The sequence below is a fragment of the Scyliorhinus torazame genome, chromosome 2 (assembly GCF_047496885.1).
Source record: "Scyliorhinus torazame isolate Kashiwa2021f chromosome 2, sScyTor2.1, whole genome shotgun sequence".
Lineage (NCBI taxonomy): Eukaryota > Metazoa > Chordata > Chondrichthyes > Carcharhiniformes > Scyliorhinidae > Scyliorhinus > Scyliorhinus torazame.
Genome location: NC_092708.1, coordinates 27,563,041 through 27,580,601, shown reverse-complemented (window position 1 = coordinate 27,580,601; position 17,561 = coordinate 27,563,041). Strand labels below are relative to the sequence as shown.

The 17,561-nt window shown below is 50.4% G+C and overlaps 1 protein-coding gene across 2 annotated transcripts in view; it reads left to right on the top strand.

The window, feature by feature from the left end:
* Positions 1 to 17,561, top strand: part of pdia5 (protein disulfide isomerase family A, member 5) — a 242,909-nt gene that overhangs the window by 171,605 nt on the left and 53,743 nt on the right. For both annotated transcript variants that reach the window (XR_011933713.1, XM_072469890.1), the window contains one exon: positions 2,252 to 2,386. Coding sequence is in view for 1 of the 2 variants with exons in the window: in XM_072469890.1 (XP_072325991.1) it covers positions 2,252 to 2,386 (135 nt within the window). In the remaining variant the exon portion in view is untranslated. The remainder of the gene's footprint in view (positions 1 to 2,251; positions 2,387 to 17,561) is intronic.

Sequence of the window (17,561 nt, the reverse complement as noted above, 5' to 3'; positions counted from 1 at the left end):
AATTTCCTCTGTGTTTTTGTCTCGTGCTCTTTATCAGCACGGAGAGAATTACACACACGTGCACATGCCTGCTGCTGTTGCACAATATTGGCAACTTGCATTCCAAACATTGCTCTCGCTCGCTCGCTCTCGGGAGTGTCTCCCCTTCCGACTGTTCCGGCCTCGACAATATTCTTGTGGAGGAAGTGGGGGGAAATGTAAAACGGAAAGTAAAGTACCAATTTAGCTTAGCTTCTGTTTCTTAAACATGCGCCATCACTTTCCTTCCAAGAACCTGTGCCAGATGAAAGTGCAAAAGCATTCTGTGAACTAGCTTCATGTCTGCGACTTCGTCCCGCATCACTTAATGGCCTTGGCGAACAACAATCTCTCAACAATCTATCAATCTCAGATTTAAAATTAACAATTGATCTAGAATACCACTGTTTGCGGAAAAGTTACCAACTACTAACATCCTCTGCATCTATGCGTGTTTCTGAACTCAAAGGCCTGACTCTAGTATTTTTAGGATATATAATCTAGTTCCAACAGAAATGGCTTCTCTCTATCTACCCAACCAGTTCTTCATAAATAACTTGGAAACTTCAATCAAACCACCCCTAAACGTTTGGGAAATGCAACCCAAAATTGTGTAAAGGACAATAATGCTGACCCAAATTATTATTATTTTTTTGAACTATTAACTGGTCACGGTGGCACAGTGGTTAGCACTGCTGCCTCACAGTGCCAGGGATCCGGGCTCAACTCCGACGTTGGGTGACTGTGGAGTCTGCACGTTCTCCCCGTGTCTGCGTGGGTTTCCTCCGGGTGCTCCGCTTTCCTCCCACATCCAAAGGTGTGCAGGTTAGGTGGATTGGCCATGTTAATATTGCCCAAAGGTTAGGTGGGGTTACAGGGATAGGGGCAGAGGATTGGGCCTAGGTAGGGTACTCAACCGGAGCAAGGGCCGGCGAATGGCCCCTTTCTGCACTGTAGGAATTCTATGAACTTAAGAGTTCAGGTGTCATTATGGTAAATCTGTACAGATCTCTTCTCCCATGCCCAGGCTCAGAACGAAAGACTCGAGGTTTGGTCTAACCAGGGTTTTGTGTAGTATTCGTCCATGGGATGTGCGTGTTGCTGGCTGGGCCGGCATTTATTGCCTATTAATTGCCCTTGAACTGAGTGGCTTCCTGGGTTATCCCAGAGGGCAGTTAAGAGTCACCACATTGCTGTGGGGCTGGAGTCACATGTAGGTCAGACCAGGTAAGGATGGCAGGTTTCTTGTCCCTATGGGTTTTTACAACGGTCAATGATAGTTACCATATGAACTTGTGTTCTAGCAAGTGCATTCATTCAATTATGTATTGTGTTAATAGTTTGACATTGGTGCACTTTGCATGGGAGGATGAAACTTGCTATCTGGAGCTACCTGTCTTGGTAGGTGGGAAACCCTGCCTCGCTTTTACACTGGGTGCCAGGCTGACCGGTCGATGCATAGTTTCCCCTGCGCTGCTCCCCACCAATCCCCCAACCAGCCGTTGACAGTGCATGAATTAAAGGAGATGCCTGCTGGAAGTTGTGATGTTGGACCCACATTCTTTGGGCTTCACAATTTGTTCTTCCAGATGTTTCTTGTCCCAGGCCTCTAAATACATAGGGCCAAATATTAGTCTGCCAGGATGCAAGTACCACTGCTGCGCAGAACCAATATTAACATCCTTTTCAGGCCATGGCGCACAATACTATTACACTGCGCCCATCTTGCAGTCAGCCGAGAGAGGGGAGGTCTTTATAATCATTAATGGTTCTGATTGCATGAATGCAGAGTGTTTACACTTGAGAAAGAGCAAAACTAGGCCAATATCAGATAGTCGTAAAGGAATAAAAGTGAGAATTCAGAAGAAACCTCTTTCACCAGGGAATAGGAGAATGTGGAGCTCACTACCACTGGGATTAAGGGGGAAACTGGCTAAGCAGACAAGGGAGAAGGGATTTGAAGATTATGATGAGGAATGATGGGAGGAAGCCTGAGGGGCTGGAGCGCAAATTGGTTGGTCCTAATAACACACAGTTTTGTGTGTAAACATGGGGAGGGAGTTGCCAGCGCCCAGAGGTCAGTTAACTGATACCGAAGAGCTTGACCAATAAGATAAAACGGCTTTAATTCTGCAATGTACCTCATGATCCTATCACTGCTCTCCGTTCAATCGTAAGCATGCTGTCTGTTTTATCCCACTTGTGGATTAGCTTTTAATTTTATATCTTGCAGATTGCCTACGCCGCAGTCGATTGCACTAAAGGACAGAATCACGAGTTATGCAAGCAGGAAGGTGTGGAGGGATACCCCATGATCAGCTATTACAATTATGGCAAATTTGTGGAGAGGTACAGTGGGGAAAGAGCGGTGAGTGCAACATTCTTCTAGGAAGAGTTGGTGCTGGGGAACACCACGGTGTGAGGCGGCTCCAAGCTAACACGCCTAATGGTTGGCACTGATTTAAGTCAGTCCTCTGGAGGTGGTTTCTGAATCTGGCTGGTTCACTGTTTCCAGGCATCACTGTTGATTGACCAGCTCGTGTAATGAAACCCGCAGTGGGCAAACTGGCCATGGTGGGCAGCTGTTGTCCCCTTTTGGCTCCAGATGTGTGTAAGCCAGCGCGCTAATAGGTGCCAGCTGTGGCCCAGTGGCCACACGCCCCGTTCTGAATCAGAAGGATGTGGGGCCGAACCTCACTCAAGGCACTTGAACACAAAACCTAGGCAGTCCTGAGGGAACGCTGCATTGTCAGAGGTTCTGCTTTTTGAATAAGTGCCTAAATTGAATCCCTGTCTGCTATCAAGTGGAATTTATTTATTTTATTCGATTGGGATGTGGGCATTGCTGACTGGGCCAGCATTTGTTGCCCATCTCTAATTGCCTTTGACCCGAGTGGTTTGCTGGGCCATTTTGGGACGCATTTAAGAATCAGCCACATCGCTGTGGACCTGGAGTCATGTGTGGGCCATACCGGGTAAAGTCGGCAGATTTCCATCCCTCAAGGACATTAGCAAACCAGATGAATGTTTATAACAATCAACAACAGTTTCATGGCCATCATTAGGTTTTTAATTCCAGATTTTTATTAAATGCAGATGTCAATATCTGCCGTGGCTGGATTCGAACGCGGGTCCCCAGGGCATTATCCTGGGTCTCTGGATTGCTAGTCCAGTGACGATGCTACCACGCCATTGCTTACCCTTAGTGTAAAAGATCCCACAACACTGTTCGGGGTGGGGGGGGAATCTCTCTGATGAAAGTTCACAGAACTGAAGGGTTCTGTCTCCACAGACTTGCTGAGTATTTCCAGCATTTTCAGTTTTTGTTTTGAATTCTCCCTGGTTCCCTGGCCGACATGTTTCTCAGCCCAAGGTCACTGTTGCAAACACTATCTGATCATTTACCTCTTCTGCTCATGGGACACTGTTATTCACAAATTGGCTGCCTCGCTCCCTGCTCTTCAAAAGCACTTAATTGGCAATAAAGCACTTGGACATTCTGAGGTTGTACAAGTCTTTCTAATAAGCGAGTGGCCCTAGCATGAGAACCAGCAGGGAACATTCAAGTAGCCCTCCTGGGCAGCATGCTTTTAGCTCAGTAAATCCTTCCCAGCCCCAACTGTGCATAATCAAGGCCAAGTCGCATTTCGTAAGTGGTGTGCATCTCTGGGGGAGAAGAAAAGAGAACACAGACCAGTCAGTATCGGGCAAAGAAAAGTTCTACCTGTGGAGCGCACTCAGTAGCTTGGCTCAGAGATTTTAAGTCTGGCATTTATCATTCACAGGATGGGCAGCACAGTAGCATGGTGGTTAGCACAATTGCTTCACAGCTCCAGGGTCCCAGGTTCGATTCCCGGCTTGGGTCACTGTCTGTGCGGAGTCTGCACGTTCTCCCCGTGTGTGCGTGGGCTTCCTCCGGGTGCTCCGGTTTCCTCCCACAGTCCAAAGAGGTGCAGGTTAGGCGGATTGGCCATGCTAAATTGCCCTTAGTGTCTAAAATTGCCCTTAGTGTTGGGTGGGATTACTGGGTTATGGGGATAGGGTGGAGGTGTGGGCTTGTGTAGGGTGTTCTTTCAAAGAACCGGTGCAGACCTGATGGGCCGAATGGCCTCCTGCACTGTAAATTCTATGATTCTAAAATTCTATGACTCAGCCTGAAGAAAAGATCTTAATTGGGAGAAAATACTGCACGATAGAGCAATTTTCAGTTCAGTAAATTGCCAACATCTTGGATACAAGTGACCTACAGCCACGCAAGATTCAGCAGTTTGGTCTACTCACAGAAATTAAATTTTCAAATAACTGCAGTCATTCAGAGACATAGGTTTTCATCCTGTAAAATATTTTATTTTTAATAATACGAGGCATTTGTATGCTGCCTTTCCTCACCAAAATGCTTCACAGTTTGAATTATTTTTGAAAGTACAAATAATGAATTAGTTATGGTATGGACAGGTTTGGGGGGGGGAGGGGGTTTAAAAAAAAAAAAAAATTAGATTCTGCAAATTCCAGCTCTGTGAAAAGCTGCCTCTTCCTTCCTCATTGTCCATTTTTGCACTCTTTTCCACAGAACTGGGAACTTCATGATGAGTTTGTTTGATTTTGTTGATGACCTCCATTCTTTGATGGAAAGAACCAAATGCGGACTCTGCAAATAGTTCAGCAACCATTGAGATGCTTTCTCTGAGAGCCGCTTTATATTCCAGATTTATTAAAATCCTTGGTGGAACTTGAACCCATGTCCCCAGAGCCTGGGTACCTAGATTCTGAAACTGATGACATTACCACTTGGTGGACATGAACCCCTGTTCCCAGAGCATTAGCCTGCATCTCTAGATTACTCATCCAGTGACGTCACCATTGTGCCATGATCTGCCCATCATGCGTGACAATTAATACTCAGCCAAACAAGGAGTCATTTAGAGAAATCACCAAAAGCTTGGTCAAAAAAGTAGGTTTTAGGGTGTGCATTAAATCATCCAGCAGAGGTGACAGAAGAGGCTTCTGGGAGAAGTCAACTCAGTCACCTCGACCAGTGATTGGCTGGTGACTGTCAAGTAGTTTTTCTTTTCTTTTTTCTCTTGCCATTGAGTTGTTGTAAGTTAAGATAAAGGTTAAGTCATGGCAGGAGATCCCAGGCTCGTGTCATGCTCCTCTTGTGCGATGTGGGAATTCAGGGACCCCTCTGGTGTCCCTGGCTCCTCGTCCTGCAAGAGGTGTGTCCAACTGCAGATCAGGGGTCCCCTACGGTCAGCTCCCTCCAATGGATACTGTTGGGGGAGATAGTTCACCAGGGGAAGGTGGCAGCAGCCAGGTTCATGGCACTGTGACTGACTCTGCTGCACAGCAGGGCAGGAAAAAGAGTGGCAGAGCGATCGTGATAATGGACTCAATGGTAAGGGGAATGGACAGGCATTTCTGCAGACGCAGACGAGACTCCAGGATGGTATGTTGCCTCCCTGGTGCAAGGGTCAAGGATGTCTCGGAGCGGCTGCAGGACATTCTGGCAGGGAAGGGTGATCAGCCAGCTGTCGTGCATATAGGCACCAACGATATAGGTAAAAAACGTGTTGAATCCTACAGCCGAATTTAGGGAGTTAGGAGTAAGACCTCAAAGATGGTCATCTCAGGATTGCTACCAGTGCCACGTGCTGGTCAGAGTAGGAATATCAGGATGGATGAGATGAATGCGTGGCTTGAGAGATGGTGCAAGAGGGAGGGTTTCAAATTCCTGGCACATTGGAACTAGTTCAGGGGAAGGTGGGACCAGTACAAACCGGACGGTCTGCACCTGGGCAGGACTGGAATCAATGTCCCAGGGGGAATGTTTGCCAGTGCTGTTGGGGAGGATTTTAACTAATGTGGCAGGGGGATGGGAACCAATGCAGGAAGTCAGAGGGAAGTAAAGTAGGGACTGAAACAAAAGGGGAAAAGTGAAAGGCAGAGAAACCAAAGTCAACAATCAAAAAGGGCCACAGTACAGGGTACAGTGACTGTGGAGAACTCACTGAATGGGCCCAGGAAGGCTGAGAGAAATAAAACACAGGGAGAGTGTACAAAACATGACCGGACAGATGGTCTGAGAAGGAAGGTCAGAAAGCAAGGGCAGTCTATATTAAACTGCATTTATTTCAATGCAAGAGGCCTGACGGGCAAGGCAGATGCACTCAGGGCGGCATGGTAGCACAGTGGTTAGCACTGTCACTTCACAGTTCCAGGGTCCCAGGTTCGATTCCCGGCGTGGGTGATTGTCAGTGCGGAGTCTGCACGTTCTCCCCATGTCTGCGTGGGTTTCCTCCAGGTGCTCCGGTTTCCTCCCACAGTCCAAAGATGTGCAGGTTAGGTGGATTGACTATCCAAAATTGCCCTTAGTGTCCAAAAGGGTTGGGTGGGGATAGGGTGGAGGTGTGGGCTTCAGTGGGGTGCTCTTTCCAACGGCCTGTGCAGCCTTGATAGGCTGAATGGCCTCCTACACTGTAAATTCTATGATTCTATGAGGGCATGGATGGGTACATGGGACTGGGGCTTTATAGGTATTACTGAAACATGGCTACGGGAGGGGCAGCTCAATGTTCCGGGGTACAGATGCCATAGGAAAGATAGGAGAGGAGGGGGAGTTGTGTTTTTGATTAGGGAGAATATCACGGCAGTACAGAGAGAGGATATAGCCAAGGGTTCACCCACTGAGTCTATATGGGTAGAACTGAAAAATAAGAAGGGTGAGATCACTTTGATAGGACTGTACTATAGGCCCCCGAAATCAGCGGGAAATCGAGGAGCAAATATGTAAGGAGATTACTGCAAGAAAAATAGGGTGGGAATAGTTGGGGACTTTAACTTTCCCAGCATTAACTGGGAAAGCCATAGCACTAGGGGCTTGGATGGAGGGAAATTTGTTGAGTATATTCAGGAAGAATTCCTCATTCAGTATGCGGATGGCCCGATTAGGGAGGGGGCAAAACTTGACCTCCTCTTGGGGAATAAGGAAGGGCAGGTGACAGAAGTGTTAGTGAGGGATCATTTTGGGACCAGTGACCATAATTCCATTAGTTTTAAGATGGCTATGGAGATTGATAGGTCCAGCCCAAAAGTAAAAATTCTAAATTGGGGCAAGGCCAATTTTGATGGCATTAGACAGGAACTTTCAAAAGTTGATCGGCAGGCAAAGGGACAGCTGGTAAGTGAGATGCTTTCAATAATGTATTAACTATGGTTCAGGGTAAGCACATTCCTTTTAGAGTGAAGGGCAAGGGTGGTAGAAGTAGGGAACCCTGGATGACTCGAGGATATTGAGGCCCTGGTCAAAAAGAAGGAGGCATATGACATAATAATCTTTATTGTCACAAGTGGAAACTACAGATCTGTGAGCCTAACATCTGTGGTGGGTATGTTGTTCAAAGGTATTCTGAGAGACAGGATCTACAGGCATTTAGAGGCAAGGAATGATTATGGGCAGTCAGCATGGCTTTGAGAGTGGAAAATCATGTCTCACGAATTTGATTGAGTTCTTTGAAGGGGTAACCAAGAAGATAGATGAGGGCAGTGCAGTCGACCTTGTCTACATGGACTTTAGCATGGCCTTTGACAAAGTACTGCATGTTAGGTTGTTGCATAAGGTTCAATCTCACTGGATCCAGGGTGAGGTAGCCAATTGGATACAAAATTGGCTAGACAACAGAAGACAAAGGATGGTTGTAGAGGGTTGTTTTTCAAAATGGAGGCCTGTGACCAGTGGTGTGCCTCAGGGATCAGTGCTGGGTCCACTATTATTTGTTATTTATATTAATGATTTTGTTGAGAATTTAGGAGGCATGGTTAATAAGTTTGCAGGTGACCTGAAGATTGGTGGCATAGTGGACAGTGAAGAAGGTTATCTAGGATTGCAACGGGATCTTGATCAATTAGGTCAGTGGGCCAATGAATGGCAGATGGAGTTTAATTTAGATAAATGTGAGGTGATGCATTTTGGTAGATCGAATTGGGGCAGGACCTACTCAGTTAATGGTAGGGAGTTGGGGAGAGTTATAAAACAAAGAGATCTAGGAGTACAGGTTCATAGCTCCTTGAAAGTGGAGTCACAGGTGGACAGGATGGTCAAGAAGACATTTAGCATGCTTGGGTTTCATTGGTCCGAACATTGAATACAGGAGTTGGGACGTCTTGTTGAAGTTGTACAAGACATTAGTACGGCCACACGTGGAATACGGTGTACAGTTCTGGTCACCCTATTATAAAAAGGATATTATCAAACTAGAAAGAATGCAGAAAAGATTTACTAGGATGCTACCAGGATTTGATGGTTTGAGTTATAAGGACAGGCTGGGTAGACTGGGACTTTTTCCCTGGAGAGTGGGAGGCATAGGGATGATCTTTTTTTTAAATTTAGAGTAACCCATTCAATATTTTCAATTAAGGGGTAATTTAGTGTGGCCAATCCACCTACTCTGCACATCTTTGGGTTGTGGGGCGAAACCCCTGCAAACACGGGGAGAATGTGCAAACCCCACACGGACAGTGACCCAGAGCCGGGATCAAACCTGGAACCTCGGTGCCTTGAGGCAGCAGTGCTAACCACTGCAGCAGCGTGCTGCCCTGGCTTAGGGATGATCTTATCGAGGTCTATAAAATAATGAGGGGCATAGATGAGGTAGATAATCAACATCTTTTCCCAAAGGTAGGGGAGTCTAAACTAGAGGCAAGTGTTTCACACACAGGGTAGTGAGTGTCTGGAACGAGCTGCCAGAGGCAGTAGTAGAGATGGGTACAATTTTATCTTTTAAAAAGCATTTAGACAGTTATATGGGCAAGATGGGTATAGAGGGGCATGGGCCAACTGCGGGCAATTGGGAGTAGGTTAGTGGTTAAAAACTGGGCGGCATGGACAGGTTGGGCCAAAGGGCCTGTTTCCATGTTGTAATGGGTGGGGGGGGGGGAATGTCCAGAGTTTGGAGCCTGGATAGCTAACAGCAAGGTTGCTTATGATGAGGAGAAAGAAATCATCAGATGTGCAAGACTAGAATTGAAGGAACGCCGTGATCTCTCCGATGTGTAGGGCTGTCCGAGGTTATGGAATCAGAGAGGGGTTAAAAAAGAATCAAACACAAGACTGAGAATTTTAATTTCAGTTTATCTGCTAGCACAGGGTCATTTGGATGACCTCAACTTTCTGGAGGGCAGAAGATGGGCAGGCAAGCATTGAAATAGTTGAGTCTAGCGCTAACAAAAGCACGATGAAGGCTTTGACAGGAGATGGATGGACTGAGGCAAGAATGGAGCAGTACGATGTTATGGAGGTGCAAATGGTGGCCTTTGATAGAGAAGCGGGAAAAATGATTATTCCCATCACCGAGCATCAAGCCATTGTTTCCAGGACTATCATTGACCTCGTCTCCTCTGGAGATCTTCCCTCCTCAGCTTCCACCCTCAGTCTCCTAACCTCAGAGCGCCCGCTTCCACTCCATCCCATTCTCCCAGTTCCTTCACCTCAGTAGCATCTGTTTGATGATTCCACTTTCCAAAATGGTGCTGCTGACATGTCTTCATTCTTCCTTAATCTTGGAGATCCACCCACTGGTCGCCAGGGCTCTCAACTGTGTTCAACCCATTGGCCGCAACTCTGCTCTCACCTCTTGCTCTCCTTCCCAAAATCAGGATAGGGTCCCCCTTGTCTCACTTTTCACCCCACCAGTCTCCGCATTCAAAGATTCATCCTCCGCCAGTTCCGCCAACACCAGCATGATTCCACCACCAAACATCTTCCCCTCACTCCCCCTGTCAGCATTTCGCAGGGACCATTCCCTCCGGAATACCCTAGTCCACTCCTCCATCACCCCCAATACGTCACCCTCTTCCCACGCACCTTCCCATGCAATCGCAGAAGGTGTAACACTTGCCCCTTTACCTCCTCCCTGCTCACCATCCCAGGGCTTAAACGCCATTTTCAAGTGAGGCAGTGTTTCATGTGCACCTCCTTCAATCTGGTCTGTTTCATTTACTGTTCCCAAAGTGGTCTACCCCACATCGGAGAGACTAAACGCAGACTGGATGATCGCTTGGCAGAATACATTCAGCCCGCCTGCAAGCAGGACCCAGACCTTCCTGTCGCTTACCAGTTCAATTCCCCGTCCTGCTCTCACGTCCACATGTCCGTCCTTGGCCTGCTGCAATGTTCCAGTCAAACCCAATGTAAGCTGGAGGAATAGCCCCTCATCTTCCGATTAGCCACGTTACAGCCTTCTGGACTTAACATTGAGTTGCACAACTTCAGACTGTGAACTCTCTCCTCCACCTGCTCCCCATTTTCCCTGTTCCTAGTTGCCCTTTAACACTGCTCACCTGTGTTCTGCCATTCACTCATTCTAATCTCTTAATGTGCCACTATCAGCACCCTTCTTGGCCTTAATCACCTCCATTTACATTCCTCTTGTCTTTCTGTCCATGACACCTTTGTCAATCTCCACCTATCGCTGGCCCCCTACCTATCCCCGCCTCCTCCCCACAACAGTATAAATCTGACCGTTTCCAGTTCTCTCTGGCTTTGACAAAGAGTCATCCAAACATTAGCTCCCTTCTCTCTGCGCAGTTGCAGTATTTTTGTTGCAATATCTGATATGAATCCTGTAACCTTGGTTAGGGTAGTGCTATGGGCACAATTAACCTATGAGCTAGAAAGGGGAAAATCAGTCCTGGTTCCCACTCGTGATCACTGTCCATCAACCTTTCCTGGAATTTGATTTGATTTGATTTATCATCACATGTACCGAAGTACAGTGAAAAGTATTTTTCTGCGGCCGAGGAACGTACACAGTACGTACATGGTAGACACAAGAATAATCAACAGAGAACATTGGCAAATGATACATCGACAGAACAGTGATTGGTTACCGTGCGGAACAAGGGGCCAAACAAAGCAAATACATGAGCAAGAGCAGCATAGGGCGACATGAATAGTGTTCTTACAGGGAACAGATCAGTCCGAGGGGGAGTCGTTGAGGAGTCTTGTAGCTGTGGGGAAGAAGCTGTTCCTATGTCTGGATGTGCGAGTCTTCAGACTTCTGTACCTTCTGCCTGATGGAAGGGTCTGGAAGAAGGCACTGCCGGGGTGGGAGGGGTCTCTGATAATGCTGTCTGCATGTGCAAGAATCCTGGTGGTAACAGTGATCAGGTTAGTGTGTGATAACCACCTACGCCACATGTCAGATAGCCTGCTGTTGGACAAATAGAATAATCAAATGTTATAGCAGAGAATTGGGCCATTCAGCTCATTTTTGTTTCTGAGAAATTCCAATACAAACTCAGGTTTTTAGAAATGGATTCTGGTTCCATCATTGTTTCTAGTAAAGCACTCCATCTGCTTGCAACTATTCATAGTTTGAACAATTACCTTCTTTAGGCAATGATCCCGAAACTGGCCAATGAAAACAATGTTTTCTTATTTTAACTCCTTAAAATCCATTATAATTGTGACCACCTCCATCAAATCTCCTTCTAACCTTCAAACAAAAGCGAATACTGCGGGTGCTGGAAAACCCCTGGAGAGCGAGAGAATCAGTTATCATTTCGGTCCCTGTGACTCTTCTACAGAACTTTATTTTATTCCTTCTAACCTTTCTCTGTTTTGCTGGGAAAGGCAATAATTTAGCTAGAAGTTCCTCACAAATGCATCCTCATTTGTGACATGTATCTCTTCTGTACCGTCCCTCTATCTCGAGATAAGCAGAGAGTAATTAACATCACTGGTCATTGAATATATTCACGGCTGAGTTAAGACAAATTCTTCATCTGTAAGGGAGTCTCGGGTTATTGGGGATTGGGGGGAGTCTCGGGTTATTGGGGATAGGGGGGAGTCTCGGGTTATTGGGGACAGGGGGGAGTCTCAGGTTATTGGGGATAGGGGGGAATCTCGGGTTATTGGTGATAGGGGGGAGTCTCGGGCTATTGGGGATTGGGGGGAGTCTCGGGTTATTGGGGATTGGGGGGAGTCTCGGGTTATTGGGGATTGGGGGGAGTTTCGGGTTATTGGGGATGGGGGTGTGTCTCGGGTTATTGGGGAAAGGGGGGAGTCTCGGGTTATTGGGGATAGGGGAGGTGTCTCGGGTTATTGGGGATAGGGGAGGTGTCTCGGGTTATTGGGGATATGGGGGTGTCTCGGGTTATTGGGGACAGGGGGAGTCTCGGGTCATTGGGGACAGGGGGGGGAGTCTCGGGTTATTGGGGACAGGGGGGAGTCTCGGGTTATTGGGGACTGGGTGGAGTCTCGAGATATTGGGGACAGGGCGGGAGTCTCGGGTTATTGGGGACGGGGGGGGAGTCTCGGGTTATTGGGGACAGGGGGGAGTCTCGGGTTATTGGGGACGGGGGGGGAGTCTCGGGTTATTGGGGACAGGGGGGAGTCTCGGGTTATTGGGGACAGGGGGGAGTCTCGGGTTATTGGGTATAGGGGGGAGTTTCGGGTTATTGGGGATGGGAGTGTGTCTCGGGTTATTGGGGAAAGGGGGGAGTCTCGGGTTATTGGGGATAGGGGAGGTGTCTCGGGTTATTGGGGATAGGGGAGGTGTCTCGGGTTATTGGGGATATGGGGGTGTCTCGGGTTATTGGGGATGGGGGGAGTCTCGGGCTATTGGGGATTGGGGGGAGCCTCGGGTTATTGGGGATTGGGGGGAGTTTCGGGTTATTGGGGATGGGGGTGTGTCTCGGGTTATTGGGGAAAGGGGGGAGTCTCGGGTTATTGGGGATAGGGGAGGTGTCTCGGGTTATTGGGGATATGGGGGTGTCTCGGGTTATTGGGGACAGGAGGAGCCTTGGGTCATTGGGGACAGGGGGGGGAGTCTCGGGTTATTGGGGACAGGGGGGAGTCTCGGGTTATTGGGGACAGGGTGGAGTCTCGAGTTATTGGGGACAGGGCGGGAGTCTCGGGTTATTGGGGACGGGGGGGGAGTCTCGGGTTATTGGGGACAGGGGGAAGTCTCGGGTTATTGGGGACAGGGGGGAGTCTCGGGTTATTGGGGATAGGGGGCAGTTTCGGGTTATTGGGGATGGGAGTGTGTCTCGGGTTATTGGGGAAAGGGGGGAGTCTCGGGTTATTGGGGATAGGGGAGGTGTCTCGGGTTATTGGGGATAGGGGAGGTGTCTCGGGTTATTGGGGATATGGGGGTGTCTCGGGTTATTGGGGGTAGAGGGGAGTCTAGGGTTATTGGGGATCGGGGGGGGAGTCTCGGGTTATTGGGAATTGGGGGGAGTCTCGGGTTATTGGGGATGGGGAAGTCTCGGGTTATTGGGGATAGGGGGAAGTCTCGGGTTATTGGGGATAGGGGGAAGTCTCGGGTTATTGGGGACAGGGGGGAGTCTCGGGTTATTGGGGACAGGGGGGTGTCTCGGGTTATTGGGAGTAGGGGGGAGTCTCGGGTTATTGGGGGTAGGGGGGAGTCTCGGGTTATTGGGGAAAAGGGGGAATCTCGGGTTATTGGGGGTAGAGGGGAGTCTCGGGTTATTGGGGGTAGAGGGGAGTCTCGGGTTATTGAGGATAGGGGTAGTCTAGGGTTATTGGGGATCGGGGAATCTCGCGTTATTGGGGATAGGGGAAAGTCTCGGGTTATTGGGGATAGGGGGAAGTCTCGGGTTATTGGGGATAGAGGGAGACTCGGGCTATTGGGGACAGGGGGGAGTCTCGGGTTATTGGTGATCGGGGAGTCTTGGGTTTTCGGGGATAGAGGGTGTCTCGGGTTATTGGGGATAGGGGGAGTCTCGGATTATTGGGGATAGGGGGGAGTCTCGGGTTATTGGGAATAGGGGGGAGTCTCGGGTTTTTGGGGATAGGGGGAAGTCTCAGGTTATTGGGGATAGGGGGAAGTCTCGGGTTATTGGGGACAGGGGGGAGTCTCGGGTTATTGAGGACAGGGGGAGTCTCGGGTTATTGGGGATCGGGGAGTCTTGGGTTATTGGGGATAGAGGGTGTCTCGGGTTATTGGGGACGGGGGGAGTCTCAGGTTATTGGGGACAGGGGGGAGTCTCGGGTTATTGGGGACAGGGGGAGTCTCGGGTTATTGGGGGTAGGGGGGAGTCTCGGGTTATTGGGGGTAGGGGGGAGTCTCTGGTTATTGGAGACGGGGGGAGTCTCGGGTTATTGGGGGTAGAGGGGAGTCTCGGGTTATTGGGGACAGGGGGGAGTCTCGGGTTATTGGGGATAGGGGGAGTCTCGGGTTATTGGGGATGGGGGGAGTCTCGGGTTATTGGGGATGGGGGAGTCTAGGGTTATTGGGGAGCCTCGGGTTATTAGGGATAGGGGAAAGTCTAGGATTATTTGGGATAGGGGGAAGTCTCGGGTTATTGGGGATAGGGGGAGTCTCGGGCTATTGGGGACAGGGTGGAGTCTCGGGTTATTGGGGATCGGGGAGACTTGGGTTACTGGGGATAGAGGGTGTCTCGGGTTATTGGGGATAGGGGGAGTCTCGGGTTATTGGGGATAGGGGGGAGTCTCGGGTTATTGGGAATAGGGGGGAGTCTCGGGTTATTGGGGTTAGGGGGAAGTCTCGGGTTATTGGGGATAGGGGGAAGTCTGGGGTTATTGGGGACAGGGAGAGTCTCGGGCTATTGGGGACAGGGGGGAGTCTCGGGTTATTGGGGATCGGGGAGTCTTGGGTTATTGGGGATCGGGGAGTCTTGGGTTATTGGGGATAGAGGGTGTCTCAGGCTATTGGGGACAGGGGGGAGTCTCGGGTTATTGGGGATCGGGGAGTCTTGGGTTATTGGGGATAGAGGGTGTCTCGGGTTATTGGGGGTAGGGGGGAGTCTCGGATTATTGGTGAGAGGGGGAGTCTCGGGTTATTGGGGATAGGGGGAGTCTCGCGTTATTGGGGATAGGGGAGTCTCGGGTTATTGTGGATAGGGGGAGTCTAGGGTTATTGGGGGTAGGAAGAGTCTAGGGTTATTGGGGATGGGGGGGAGTCTCGGGTAATTGGGGATAGGGGAAGTCTCGGGTTATTGGGGATAGGGGAAGTCTCGGGTTATTGGGGATCGGGGGAAGTCTCGGGTTATTGGGGATAGGGGGAAGTCTTGGGTTATTGGGGATAGGGGGAAGTCTCGGGTTAATGGGGATAGGGGGAGTCTCGGGTTATTGGGGATAGGAGGGAGTCTCGGGTTATTGGGAATAGGGGAGTCTTGGGTTATTGGGGACAGGCGGGAGTCTCGGGGTATTGGGAATAGGGGTGTCTCGGGTTATTGGGGATAGGGAGAGCCTTGGGTTATTGGGGACAGGCGGGAGTCTCGGGTTATTGGGGATAGGGGGAGATTCGGGTTATTGGGGGAAAGGGGGTCTCGGGTTATTGGGAATAGGGGTGTCTCGGGTTATTGGGGATTGGGGGGAGTCTCGGGTTATTGGGGATTGGGGGGAGTCTCGGGTTATTGGGGATTGGGGGGAGTTTCGGGTTATTGGGGATGGGGGTGTGTCTCGGGTTATTGGGGAAAGGGGGGAGTCTCGGGTTATTGGGGATAGGGGAGGTGTCTCGGGTTATTGGGGATAGGGGAGGTGTCTCGGGTTATTGGGGGTATGGGGGTGTCTCGGGTTATTGGGGACAGGGGGAGTCTCGGGTCATTGGGGACAGGGGGGGAGTCTCGGGTTATTGGGGACAGGGAGGAGTCTCGGGTTATTTGGGACAGGGGGGAGTCTCGAGATATTGGGGACCGGGCGGGAGTCTCGGGTTATTGGGGACGGGGGGGGAGTCTCAGGTTATTGGGGACAGGGGGGAGTCTCGGGTTATTGGGGACAGGGGGGAGTCTCGGGTTATTGGGGATAGGGGGGAGTTTCGGGTTATTGGGGATGGGAGTGTGTCTCGGGTTATTGGGGAAAGGGGGGAGTCTCGGGTTATTGGGGATAGGGGAGGTGTCTCGGGTTATGGGGGATAGGGTAGGTGTCTCGGGTTATTGAGGATATGGGGGTGTCTCGGGTTATTGGTGATAGGGGGGAGTCTCGGGCTATTGGGGATTGGGGGGAGTCTCGGGTTATTGGGAATTGGGGGGAGTCTCGGGTTATTGGGGATGGGGAAGTCTCGGGTTATTGGGGATAGGGGGAAGTCTCGGGTTATTGGGGATAGGGGGAAGTCTCGGGTTATTGGGGACAGAGGGGAGTCTGGGGTTATTGGGGACAGGGGGGAGTCTCGGGTTATTGGGGACAGTGGGGAGTCTCGGATTATTGGGGACAGGGGGGAGTCTCGGGTTATTGGGGACAGGGGGTTGTCTCGGGTTATTGGGAGTAGGGGGGAGTCTCGGGTTATTGGGGTAGGGGGGAGTCTCGGGTTATTGGGGACAGGGGGGAATCTCGGGTTATTGGGGGTAGAGGGGAGTCTCGGGTTATTGGGGGTAGAGGGGAGTCTCGGGTTATTGAGGATAGGGGTAGTCTAGGGTTATTGGGGATCGGGGAATCTCGCGTTATTGGGGATAGGGGAAAGTCTCGTGTTATTGGGGATAGGGGGAAGTCTCGGGTTATTGGGGATAGAGGGAGACTCGGGCTATTGGGGACAGGGGGGAGTCTCGGGTTATTGGTGATCGGGGAGTCTTGGGTTTTCGGGGATAGAGGGTGTCTCGGGTTATTGGGGATAGGGGGAGTCTCGGATTATTGGGGATAGGGGGGAGTCTCGGGTTATTGGGAATAGGGGGGAGTCTCGGGTTTTTGGGGATAGGGGGAAGTCTCAGGTTATTGGGGATAGGGGGAAGTCTCGGGTTATTGGGGACAGGGGGGAGTCTCGGGTTATTGAGGACAGGGGGAGTCTCGGGTTATTGGGGATCGGGGAGTCTTGGGTTATTGGGGATAGAGGGTGTCTCGGGTTATTGGGGACGGGGGGAGTCTCAGGTTATTGGGGACAGGGGGGAGTCTCGGGTTATTGGGGACAGGGGGAGTCTCGGGTTATTGGGGGTAGGGGGGAGTCTCGGGTTATTGGGGGTAGGGGGGAGTCTCTGGTTATTGGAGACGGGGGGAGTCTCGGGGTATTGGGAATAGGGGTGTCTCGGGTTATTGGGGATAGGGAGAGCCTTGGGTTATTGGGGACAGGCGGGAGTCTCGGGTTATTGGGGATAGGGGGAGATTCGGGTTATTGGGGGATAGGGGGTCTCGGGTTATTGGGAATAGGGGTGTCTCGGGTTATTGGGGATTGGGGGGAGTCTCGGGTTATTGGGGATTGGGGGGAGTCTCGGGTTATTGGGGATTGGGGGGAGTTTCGGGTTATTGGGGATGGGGGTGTGTCTCGGGTTATTGGGGAAAGGGGGGAGTCTCGGGTTATTGGGGATAGGGGAGGTGTCTCGGGTTATTGGGGATAGGGGAGGTGTCTCGGGTTATTGGGGATATGGGGGTGTCTCGGGTTATTGGGGACAGGGGGAGTCTCGGGTCATTGGGGACAGGGGGGGAGTCTCGGGTTATTGGGGACAGGGAGGAGTCTCGGGTTATTTGGGACAGGGTGGAGTCTCGAGATATTGGGGACCGGGCGGGAGTCTCGGGTTATTGGGGACGGGGGGGGAGTCTCAGGTTATTGGGGACAGGGGGGAGTCTCGGGTTA